The sequence below is a fragment of the Corella eumyota genome, chromosome 2 (genome assembly GCF_963082875.1).
Source record: "Corella eumyota chromosome 2, kaCorEumy4.1, whole genome shotgun sequence".
NCBI classification, from domain to species: Eukaryota; Metazoa; Chordata; class Ascidiacea; order Phlebobranchia; family Corellidae; genus Corella; species Corella eumyota.
In genome coordinates this window covers 6056658-6068989 of record NC_137491.1, presented here as the reverse complement: position 1 = coordinate 6068989, position 12332 = coordinate 6056658, and the positions used below count along the sequence as shown (strand labels likewise).

Genomic DNA, 12332 nt, shown 5'->3' with positions numbered 1-12332 from the left:
TAGGTTTTTTCTAAATTGAGATAATTCGACTAATACGGTCTTTATACTGGACACATCGTGACTAAAATAAGCTTTTGTTTAGACGTCGATTTATATTTACTAAAAATTACGAAAACGCCTATTTTTCGACATACTATTTTACAAATTTAGAGTCAATTTTGGCTGTCTTTAAACAATGTATAACTTAGGAGAATATAAATAAAAAAGTGTGTTAAAATAAAGAGCATTGTTTTTGTTAAAAATCATTTAGAACGAAAAATTTATGTTTAATACTTACTCACACCATCCCTTATAAGCAGTTATTTTAAAATTGTATAGCTCTTCAACTTTCTCTAAAAATAAGCATTCTAATCTGATATACCTTAAATTCCTATCTAACTATACGTAGTGTCAACAATGGAACGAAATCGAAATGATACGTTTTTTGCAATATCAGTTTTTCCGTAGTCATAATACGCGGAAGAAGTTTCTATTTATTCTGAATTATTTTAATATGGCAAAATAAATGTGTATTTAGAATACGTTAATAAAAAAGGTATATATCTTACTATTTTTAGCAAGACCTTTGCTATTAAAACAAATACGCTACACGAAATTTTAAACTAAATTAAATGTAATATAATTGGTTATGTTCTAAAAAATTCCAAATAAACTTTTAATTTTATGCAATAAAATATCGGAGCATTAAACAAACTAAATTTGCCTACGGCTAGTTAAATATTGTAGTTTTGTTATTACATATACAATAACCTTTCTTAAATAAGGAATTTGATTACAAAAAACTAATGCCGGAACCAGCAGATCGTGCCTAGTATGACGCAACCTACATTTCTTAAATTAACTTAAATTACCGACTGAATTGCGGAATTTTTAAAAAACTAATTACAATTTTTTAATAATATTTATACTAACCCAAAACAAAATATTCCTTATATAGAAAAACATCCTAAATTGGGTGTTTACGTAATATTTTAAATTTATATTTGTTATTATTGTAATTTTTTTTAAATATAAACCAACTTTTATAGCAACTTTATAAACGACTGAGTTAAAAAAAATCCGTGATGGTCTATGCACATGGATCAGGCAATTTAAAAATTATTTTATCGCCATACAATAATGAGATTTTGATTGTCAAGAAAACTTTGCACTTTTAAAATGTTACCAAACTTAATAAAAGGTAAAAACTGGATCCACAATACTTTACATATTTTGATTCTAAATCTAATTGTAAATTTGATTTTGCACTTTAAATATAAAATAAATAACGAAAAGTGACCTTATTTAGTAATAAAATAAATGTAAACTACCTTTGAATTATGATGACATAATCTGAACAGTAGGTTAATAAAATTTACATGAATCATAACTTAACAATAGTTAACAGTTTTACAATGCCTGTGCTTTATTGTTACACTTGTTTGCGTTGTAATGTGTTTTCCATTCAAGAAAATACACAAATCCAACGGTAATAACCCAATTGAAATGCCTTTTATTAAGTAACAGATGCAAAATCTAAATTAATAGGCTAACTGTTTTATGGTAAAACTAAGTCAAAAATGCCTTTAGTACTTAAAACAAACAACACTCACATTTGCACTACTGAGTTGAAAGCGCAATTCTGCAAGATTTAGCGCAAAAGCATTTTCTGTATTCTACGCGAACCCGCCTCTAGCCAAGCATTTTGTGAAAGAGTTACAACATGTGTTGTTTATCCTTTAAAAAGGCTCTGTTTATAAAAGCTTGTTTAAGTTTAAATATAACTGCTGCTTTTTAATTTTATCTTTATTTAAATAAATACTGCGCCAGAGTTAGCTAACTATAGAAAAATCTAGATTATAAACATCTAATATTATTGACTCATTAACGTAAAACTTCTAACTTAGCTTACTGTGCCATAAGGTTAGTGGTTTAATCAGAAATAAGTTTATTAGTGATATCATATTGCGTGACAGGTAGGAAATGTACTTAAGTGCATTTAAACACATGACATTTAACCATTCTTATAAATGCCAATTTTTTAGAAGTAAAACTAGATTGTAAGTAAACACTTTATGATAATGTAACCAAAACGCATAATTAAAATTTTAATATTAGTTGCTGTTTATTTATAGGAACAAAATTTCCATAAAAAGCAAAATGTTTTTAACTGAGACATTGTTAAAAATAAAAACATACTAATGTGTTTCTGTCTTGTGTTAAAAATGTTTGTCGTGGTATTATCTGTTCAGTAATATGCTGCTATTTTCAACGATTGTGTAACTCAAATTTTGTGATCACGTGTGGGGAACCCCCTTATTTCGGAGCGTATTTTATATTCGTTTCATAAATGCATTTAACTTTAATTTCGACATTAAAATTTAAAGTATAACAACTTTTTAAATCCAAAGCAAAAGTACAAATTTTTGTTTGTATTTTGTACATTTTTTAAATTACGCTTAATTAGTTTGTAAATGATAAGGTATATCCAAAACAATAAGATGCGTCACTTAAAAGAATATAAACACGATTACATAACTAAAAAGATTTTACAATGCAAACACGTCTAAGGCCCTCACTATTGCATAAATCAAATCAAATTTTGACTTCAATGCGCCTTTGTAATCAAAACAAAACTGCCCGAAACCTACAACGCTTACTAGTGGTTGCGACTTCTTTTAACGGTTAAGACGAGTTTTAAAAAATTTTAGAGATGAGAAGTCTGGCAGTTTTTGTTTAATTTTAACATTTTTAAATTAGAATAATGTATATAAACATGTATACGTTATATTGAAATACAAAAGTGCAACATTAATATTGTTGAGAATTCAACTAGTACAGTAAGTATACTTAGTGTTGAATTGAAGTAAAAGTTGAGGGATTTTATATTGCATGACAGATAGAAACTGTTTTTGTGCCTAATATTAACTCCATAATTTATTTTATATTAAACTAATTTAGAACTAACTGTACTTACATTTTTATTTTAAGGTGTTAATGATAAATTTGAAATAACAAGACAAAAATACAGAACACGACATAACGTATTCAAGACCTTATTGCTAAAAATATGCTATGTCATATATCAGTTTAGACAGAATTCTCTCTCCTATATTTTAATTTGTAAATCGTGATTTAATTAGTCTTAAAAGTTATCAGTTTTTAATAACATATTTATATTTTAAGAACAAAAGTTTCTTCAGTTTGAACACGAAGTTGAAACTAATACAGAGATAATCAAAAAAAATGATCATGATTGTTTGGTAAGTGACATATGTTAATACCTTTTTAATATTTAAAATGTTTTAAACTGAACTACAAGCAATGTTAACTATGTATATATACCAAACAGTGGTAATATCAATTATTTTAACGCTAATAATTCACAATTTAAAATGCAAACACAAATTGGCGGTAAAGCGACGCTCACCAGTGCGCGCAATGCTTTGTTGTGGTCACGTGTCGGGGAATCCCCATCGCAATACTTCCAGCGTGGAAGTTAAATTCGAGTTTTGTTACGCGTCACTTTCTATTACGCACAAAATTTTAGGTAAGCAATAACGTAACAATTATAACAAAACCTTGCCAGTAACTTTTCTATAAATTGTCGTTTTACTTAGAACAGTATTCATTTGAAAATTTGTTTGGCTAGGGATTTTTAGTTTGTTCCAAAGTGTCTCTTTAGAAGTGTTTACTAAGTTTGCAGTTTGCAGTTTGCCTAAGCTCAAAACAAAATAAAAAGCAGTGGCTTATAATTTATATAGTAAGGTAAAGATTTAGTTTAAACAGCATGGGTTTATTTTTATCAAAACTAGCAAATATGTGGTCTGTATTTCAAGATGTGCCTTGTCGAGCTGTTATGCTGGGCTTAGATGCTGCCGGTAAGTACTTGTTAATTATTAATATCAAATTATTGGCGAAACCATTGTTGTTTAACAATGTTATAATTTTACACAGGTAAAACTACTGTTTTATACAAACTGAAGCTGAACGAAACCGTTTCAACAATTCCTACAATAGGGTTCAATGTTGAAACTGTGAGTCCTTGCAAGGGATTAAGTTTAACTATCTGGGATGTTGGTGGTCAAGATAACTTAAGAAAGTTATGGCATCATTATTTGATTAATAACGACGGTGAGTTTAATCTTAAAATTTAATTTAGCCACAAATTTGGATTATTTTAATAAGTTTTTGTATTTTTTTAACTTTAAAAGAATAAAAAATGTGTTTAAAAATAGTTTTAACCTTGAATTATGTAACAAAAAGATAACTTATTTTAAAAATGTTTTTAAATCGAAATTTTAAAATTATATCTTTTTTTCAGGTTTGATATTTGTGATTGATAGTTCAGATCCATCTCGTTTTGCATTAGCTAGAGAAGAGTTAGAAAAAATTCGTTCAGTTGAATCCATGTCTCGCGTTCCTATCTTAGTTTTTGCTAACAAACAAGATCTACCCAACGCAGTATCTACTGAAAAAATCGGCGAAGCCTTGGGTCTTACGGAATTAACCTTTGCCAAACAATCACATGTTCCGTTATGGTATATTCAAGGCTGCTGTGCTGTTACCGGTGATGGTCTGATCGAAGGATTTGAACAGTTTGCTGATTTTGTCAAGCAATATAAAAAAGCATCAAATGGAGGAGGAATGCTCTCTTCATTTTAATTTTAGAATAAACAAATATCATTGATTTTGTAACTTTTTAATAGTAACCTTATTTTCGATAAACTTTATGTGAATATCTAACTTTTTTATTCTTTATTTTTTTAATTTTATTTTTTATAACCAACCCATTACTGTTAGTGTTCAAAATTGTAATGTTTGTTGTATATTTGCAACTACAGTTTAAATAAACTTTTGATTTAAAACAACATATTAATAATTTTGTGGTGAATTTTATTATACAGTCACAGTGATCTTCAAAATATCGCTTATGAAATATACTTAATTGTGAAATAAAAAAAGGAAATAAAAACGTAATACAATGGCGCATATACCTTCAAGAAAACCATTGGGTTAAACAACTTTTATTAAAAAGATCGACGTCGCATATTTAAAATCAAAACAAATAAATAATTTTTAAAATAAAAAGACTTAAGAATTTATTAGAAACTAACACATGGCTAAGTTAGAAAAAAAAAATTTACTTTGGACGGATTTTTTCTCCTGAGGTTTCGAGCAATTTAAGCAACAGAAGTTTGCAATCATCATTAGCATATATTGTAAGTAATAAAATACTAACCGCAAGTGGCACATACGAGCCTATAAATATAACATGATTGTGGCGCACACTACAGTAAAACAGTAACGTGTGTAAATAGATAAAAAACAATATTTTAAAAGCCTCTGGTCATACCATATCTAAAATCTCTTGTTCAAACTGTTTTCGCTCTTGAACGCTCATAATCGACTTGGCGCTAGATGTCGCTGAGTTACGTTGACTACTGCGTTTCGGAGTTGGAATTTTTGAACTTCGGTACCCAAAGGAGTTCCATTCGCCCGTTTCCTTGTTGGTAATCACGTGACTTGGCGAGAACGACACTTGGGATTTATGGCGCACTTTTTCGCCGTTTTTTAACTGGTCAGTGACGCGAATCGGAGACGTCGAAGGAGTGTTATTCTCAGCGGTACGATACCCACTAGTGTTTGATGACGTTTCCATTGCTGTCATGCGTATATCGTCGTCCACAAACTGGGATATATCCGGTTCTGGTGGAAAATCCAAACCATTGGAGGGAGTAACTTCAGTTCGTGCCCGTTTCTTGAGCAGGTCATAACTGCCACGTTTTACCAATGACCGCGTGTCAGGTCTATAATGTTAAAAAGAAATATTTACTCTTTTATGCAAAACGTTTTTTATAAAACAAAAAAAGAGGGAATTTGTTTTTTAAAGAGTAAATTTGCGTTTGGTGATTTGCTTTGGGTTGCCTGTACTCTAGTATAAAAAAAATCAAGATCAACGCTATTATACTTAGGTTAAACTATTACCTGCTTGGTGGTGCACTTTGCTGCGATAACTTGGAACTTGCGGATTTTGATAAACGACCGTTTGGAACTGCGTTGTTCTCAGCATCCATCGGGCTAGGTTTGGTTTTATTTTCGGCTTGCTTTAAATCGACCACCGAACTTTGATTTGAGCTTTCGGCCCAGTAAGCTTCGCCTTCTAAAATGTCTTGTAAGTGTCGGTTAAGATAGGCAAAGTCCAGTTCATCTTCAAGTGTGTTACCTGGAGTGTAATCTGAATTGTTGTTGTTTGTGTTGTTATTGTTGTTGTCGTTGTTAGCGTTTATGTTCTGCAGTCCGCATCCAGGTGTTACTCTTCCGCCTCGTCCTTTTTTTAGCTTTCTTTGTTGTCTTAAATTCGGGTTTGCAACTTTTGCGCCAGACACAGCAGTAACCGACCATGAACGACTGGTATTTACTACTGTTAGCTCCCTACCCCTTCTACTGTTAGGTACTGAGTTCTCATTTGTTGTTATCACTGTATCATGTGATTTTTTGTGGTTTCCATTTACTTTGGGTTCGTTAACACCTGCTTCCATCTTTGTTGAAGCATTACTGGATCTTCGAATGTGTGATAAAGAGTTTTGAGTTGTTGATAACGCAACTGATGATTGTCCATTTACTTTGTCTTTAACCAAATCTTTAATATTCCAAATCTTAACCGTTCCATCATAAGAGCCACTTAATAAGGTGTCATTAAATGTCTAAAAAATTATTAAAAAAAATGTTTAATATAAATATAACTACACTAGATAATATTATTATGACTAAAATTTACCTGCAAACAGTTGACAACAAACTTGTGGCCTTTAAAAGTACGTTTTAAAGTTCCGGATTTGGCATCAAAGGCACGAACAAATGAGTCGCCAGACCCAGTAAACACTAAAACATAAAATTTATACTTTTAAATATAATATTTTTTTTTAATTAAATATATATATAATATTTTAAATATAATATTTTTTAATATAGCAACTTTACAGTAGAAACAGTTGAGAAAGTTTGTTTATATAAATATTATTTTTAATTAAATGTTTGAATTATTAAAAACTAGTTTTATTAAAAAAAATTTGAATTATTAAAAAAAACAAAATGTATACTCTTACCTAAACCTTGGTGGTATTTTAAATCGGAAATCATATGATCATGTCCCCCATATTTCCGTGTGGTGTCGCCAAATTCAGCTACCCAGCATCGGGCCGTTGCGTCCACGCTGGCGCTAAAGAGCAGTCTGTTACTTAGCTGAAATAAAAATAAAAACAAAAATTTGTTAGACAACGTAAGTAATAAAGATAGCAATAGACTTACTTTAAAACATATTTAAAAGTAAAACTTAAAAAAATGGTTTAATTAGGCATAACTGCTTTCTGTTTTAAAGTTTTATATGACAAGTAGGGTCAAAATTAAACTTCGTTTAGTCATTTATATTGGTTTAACTTTTATGTAATAATTTTTATTGGTTTTTTATTTGTAAAAAAACATTTTAAAACTGATTGTGCAAACAACCACTTGCAGGGTTCATAAGACAATGCTATCGCTATGCTCTGCAAACTAACGAAATGCATATTTGGCGTTCGCGTGTCGCTGTAACAACTTATGCTAAGCATGGCTGCATTTTATTTTTCAACATATATTCGTAACGTTAAAATTGTTAAAGTTGTTTTTTGTCTTAAATTCTTTAAAAGCCAATTTTTTTCTATAAAACGATAATTTAAGTTGAGATTATTACAAAATAATTCTACAATTAAACCGTTAGGCGCTGGTTAATTAAAGATAATTATATTTAATCGATATCAATAACAGTGATTTTATTAAAATTTACCTATAAGCGTTTTAAACAAAAATAGATTTTTTAAGTAATTTGTAAAATATATTAAGATAATTTGGACACGATTTTTTTTATAATTGGCCAAAATTTTGACTATTTAAATAATTTACATCTAATTAATTATTCACTTATATATTGTTAGTTTTTAAAAATACAAAATAGTTAATATTTCTTAAGATTACCTGTAGTGTTATAATAGAACCCTGATGCCCTTTAAAAACTTTTAGAGGCCCCCCAGTTAACAAATTCCATTTTCTTATTGTGTTGTCAGATGAGCCTGTAATGAAATGAGTTAAAATTATTTTTAATAAAATTTTAATTTAAAATATACAATAATTTGCAAAGCTGTTAAATTTTAAACTGTAACCATGATTTAAATAATATTGATACTGGTTCATGTTTATTGTTTTGTTTGGGTTTTTGCTTTTTGACTTTGATTTGCTTATTTGATTTCAAATTTTTTTTTAAATTAATTCTTTGATGTAGCCTGATGAGTAATTTGTTTAACACTATCATTTTTAATTAAATTTGGACTTTTAAAGATTAAAATAACACAAACAGTTAACTATTAGTTGCCAAATAAAAAAAATAATTGGTAAGCATATAAGTAAGTCCATACAAAAATACCTTGAATATAAAATTTTTATAAAAATGTAACAAAATTGAAAAATTAATAATTTTATAATTTTTTTTAATTTAACGTAAGGAGAAAATCCAATATATTTTTAAACATGAATAGGTAAAAGGTTACGAATAATTTTAATTTCATAATAATATGTTAGAGTAACTATAGCAAAGGTGTTGTCATTAAGAAAATGTTTATTAATGTGTAAGGCACGGAGTTTATTAGACATTGTGTTTGTTCTTGAATTATTTATATCTTTATTTTAACTGTGTTAAATATAGTTTATTGGACCTTAGTCTAGTTTAAAAACCTTATTATGGGTATACATAAATTAGTAAAAATTAAACCTAATTTAAGAAATTTATAACATTGCATTATTCCGGACGATGATTTTAAAATATGCATCCCAATAAAAATTAATAAATAATAAAACGGGGTAAGGCAAATGTTTTTGTTACAAAGGTCAACTTATATTTAAAGGCAGTTTTGTATTTTAAAAATTACTGTTTTGTTGCGCATATAGTAAATATCCAAACAATAACTCGATGTATAACGTGAAATTTTGTATTACCAGCGCTATTCAATTTTTATTGGAGACTTAATAAAAATACACCTGCTCTGTAATTTAATGAACATCACTTGGGTGAATTTAAGTTCAATCTTAAACGTAACCTTGGATCAAGCAACTTAATGTAAAAACTGATACTTGATAGTGGCACGCGATTTGTAAACAGAAACGAAAATAAAGTCTCCCATAGAATTAAACAACATTTTTCGGAATTAGTGTTGAATAACCTTTCAGATATATTTTAATAAATATCTACGATCTGATGATTAGAGTATAAATTATTAATCGTTTTTCGTAGGACCTTGTATCTCTGTGTTAGTTGCTTTGTATTATAAATATCTCACGAGGATCTTATATAGTTTTACGTGTAGCTTATTAATAAATAAATTCGACGTTTAATTCTATATAGCCGTGTTGGTATTACGTTGTAACGATGCTACGCTTACAGTCTATTCTTAAAAAATGTTTAAACAAACTTTTAATAGGCTATTTTTAATTAATAATATTAATTAATAGAATATTGTTTTGATACGGGCTTGATTTTTTTTAAATAATAAAAATGTCAGAAATGCTTTTAGTCGTAATCGAACTGTAAACCACGGTGTCAACAAATATTTACCTGTAAACAGCATTTTGTTGTCATGGTCGACTGCGAGACATAATATTGCACCTTTGTGGCCCTTATAAGTTTTCAACGAAGATCCAGAACTAATGTTCCATAAACGAGCGGTCTTGTCCATTGAACCTATAATACGATAATACAATTTAAAAACATATATAAACTAAATTAAAATTAAATTAAAAAAGTGTTAATAAAAGTAATTGTCTCTTAATAGCTCTTATTAAACAGCTCAAGTTTGTAAATGTTAATTTGACACAACTGGGATATGGTGAGAAGTAAACGGTGCAAAAATAGAAGTCTAAAAGTATAGGAAATATAGTTTAAAAATGTGGGTCAAAAGCGAAGTGAAAACCTTAAGGGAAATTCTTTAACTACGACATAGCGATGAGAGATATATATGTTTGATCTTTAAAATTGTTTTAAAACGCCCCATTAGTAACTTGATTCAAATCCTATAATGAACCTCTATATAATGTTTAAATGTGTGATTTTTAAAAGTGACCACTGGCATAATAAATGTTTTTTTTTAACAATATAAGTACCTTTCACAAGGTATTTGACATTTGTAAACCATATTCACGATAAAACTTTTTTTAAATAATGACTTATTTTCGTATGGTTGTATTTTTTTTATGAAAAACGAAAGCCCTTACCAGTAACGATAGCATCTTTGTTGCTTTCTATATTTGTCATTCCATTAGGATTGTGGTCTGGGCCTTCCACATATACAATAGGCAGAACATTTTTAGTGTGGCCTTTGTAAACTCTTTTTGATTCCCCATCAGTGAGGTTCCAACAAATTATCGTGCTGTCGTATGCAGTCGTAAACAAAAAATCTCCAAACGTTAACATTTTGTTGACAATTCCGCTAAAAATGTAATTTTCGTTTAGTTGTAGGAATATTTAAAATAACTGTTTTTTTGTTTTTGTTTTGGGTAAAACTTGACAAATAATATATTCTGTTAATACCAAAAACAAGTTTTTATGAAGAAATTAAACTAATATTGACCATAAACGAAAAAAAACAAACTACTTTTATTCAATAGCTTATTTACTTAAGCTGCTATACTGTTAGGTGACTTTTGGGTGTTTTTATAAAAGATTAAAAAAATAAACTCAAACATAAAAGAACAAACATATACCTATGGCCTTCCAACTTCATAACACAATTTCCTGAAAACGCATTCCATTTTCGTATACTGCTATCAAAACTCCCCGTCAAGGCAAAATTACTTTTCCACAATTTGCAACAACTGACATAACCCGAATGCCCTTCCAACACAACCTAAAACAGTTTTATCATTTATTATAACTAATTGTAAATATGGTAATTTAAATTAAAAAAATTTTTTTTATACTTAAATCTTTAATTTTTAAATTTGTAGAAGACCGACCTATTTCAAGACTCAAGTTAGAAAATGTCGCAAATTCACTACAAGATATGAAAATAAATGAATGGCAACGTTTTGGTGAGTGCTAAGTATTAAGATTTGTCGTGAATGGTAGCGTCTATAGTTTATTACTTGATAAACCCTTCATTTTATGTTTTTCGGGTTTTAATATTTAATTAACCTTGACCTAGATTTTGCAATATTACGGTGCACAGTAACCACTGTAAATGTAGGCATACCTTGCATTCGCAAGTAATTAAGTCCCATATTCTTGCTGTTCTGTCATCAGAACCTGTTAGTAGTAAGTTGTTTGATATATCCATGCAATTAATTCCGCCAGAATGTCCTGCTAAGGTCTGTAAGGCAATTTAAAGAATGTTATGCACATTGTGTAAACAGTAGTAAACGGTGGTAAAGCTTGAGGGTTTTATGTGATTAACGTTACTGATATTAGGGTTTTGCAAAAATAAGTTTAACTTATTTCTGGCATGGCCGGTTGAGCGGTTAAAAATAAATATCAAATATCTTTTTTTACCTATAACGCTCCCACGCTTATTAAAATTCGTTCACTTTCCAGAGTATACATTATTACAGTCCAACCACTGTGTTTAATTTACTATTAAGCTAGATAATGGTTCTCAAATATCATAACGTATCATTACACCACACCCATAGGTATTTTGTTAAATGTTAACTTTGCCTTAAAATTACCCAAAGGTTGACACTATTTAAATTAAGCCTAATTTGATGTAAGTGAAAGAAATAATTACATACCTTTAACAAATTTTTCTTTTCTTTTGAACTCAATTTGTCAGATGACCCCGCTTTTGGTTTTGTTGCCCCCGACCCCATAACGTTAGTAACGGGGGCAAACAATGGTTAAGATGGTTTAAAAATCTTGCCTCCTACTTTTGCACGGAATCATTAATAATTCATATTCAAAATTACGTTATTAAAATTTATTACAATCGCTAAAAAATAAAGATTAGTTAAAATATGACTTAAGATATTTATTTAGTTTTTGTGTATTTTTTTACGAAAACATTACTGTTAAAAACTAAACTTATAAAAAGCGATCAATTACATTTTTTTGTTTTGTAAAGTCTGCTTAGCTAAAGCTTTTTTAACCACAATTTCCTTATTTGTTGAATATCACAACAAGCCTGAAGTTTCAAAATACTTGTTTTAACAAACAGTTAAACTTTAGCTTGTTTTATAGTTTTTATGGGCAATGCATAAACATTTTATGATCTACGACCCAGGTTGTTTAATAATTTCACCAGACAATGAATTTCGTATGGTTTAATAGCTGGTAA

General features: G+C 29.0%; 2 protein-coding genes across 2 annotated transcripts; one reads left to right on the top strand and one right to left on the bottom strand.

The window, feature by feature from the left end:
• The first annotated feature begins 3769 nt into the window (after window positions 1-3769).
• LOC145742248 (uncharacterized) lies at window positions 3770-4644 on the top strand. The gene is made up of 3 exons (XM_082560031.1): window positions 3770-3860; window positions 3937-4113; window positions 4304-4644. Exons 1-3 carry the CDS (start codon window positions 3770-3772, stop codon window positions 4642-4644), a joined length of 609 nt encoding a protein of 202 aa, XP_082416157.1.
• A 224-nt stretch (window positions 4645-4868) lies between these two features.
• On the bottom strand, window positions 4869-11983 carry LOC145741957 (uncharacterized). The gene is made up of 10 exons (XM_082559661.1): window positions 11791-11983; window positions 11256-11372; window positions 10768-10910; window positions 10279-10493; window positions 9623-9748; window positions 7993-8087; window positions 7089-7224; window positions 6761-6864; window positions 5968-6686; window positions 4869-5789 (listed from the first exon to the last, which is right to left on the bottom strand). The coding sequence occupies exons 1-10, from the start codon at window positions 11866-11868 to the stop codon at window positions 5330-5332; spliced, it is 2193 nt and encodes a 730-aa protein (XP_082415787.1). The 5' UTR covers window positions 11869-11983; the 3' UTR covers window positions 4869-5329.
• Window positions 11984-12332: the final 349 nt, after the last annotated feature.

What these genes read in the sequence shown, in the direction of transcription:
- LOC145742248 (XM_082560031.1), top strand. Translation starts at nt 3,770, where the DNA reads ATGGGTTTATTTTTATCAAAACTAGCAAATATGTGGTCTGTATTTCAA. An exon ending in GCTGGGCTTAGATGCTGCCG is followed by an intron (nt 3,861 to 3,936) that starts GTAAGTACTTGT and finishes AATTTTACACAG; the next exon opens with GTAAAACTACTGTTTTATAC. An exon ending in TTATTTGATTAATAACGACG is followed by an intron (nt 4,114 to 4,303) that starts GTGAGTTTAATC and finishes TCTTTTTTTCAG; the next exon opens with GTTTGATATTTGTGATTGAT.
- LOC145741957 (XM_082559661.1), bottom strand. Translation starts at nt 11,868, where the DNA reads ATGGGGTCGGGGGCAACAAAACCAAAAGCGGGGTCATCTGACAAATTG. An exon ending in TAATTACTTGCGAATGCAAG is followed by an intron (nt 10,911 to 11,255) that starts GTATGCCTACAT and finishes AAACTGTTTTAG; the next exon opens with GTTGTGTTGGAAGGGCATTC. An exon ending in TTGTTGTCAACTGTTTGCAG is followed by an intron (nt 6,687 to 6,760) that starts GTAAATTTTAGT and finishes ATAATTTTTTAG; the next exon opens with ACATTTAATGACACCTTATT.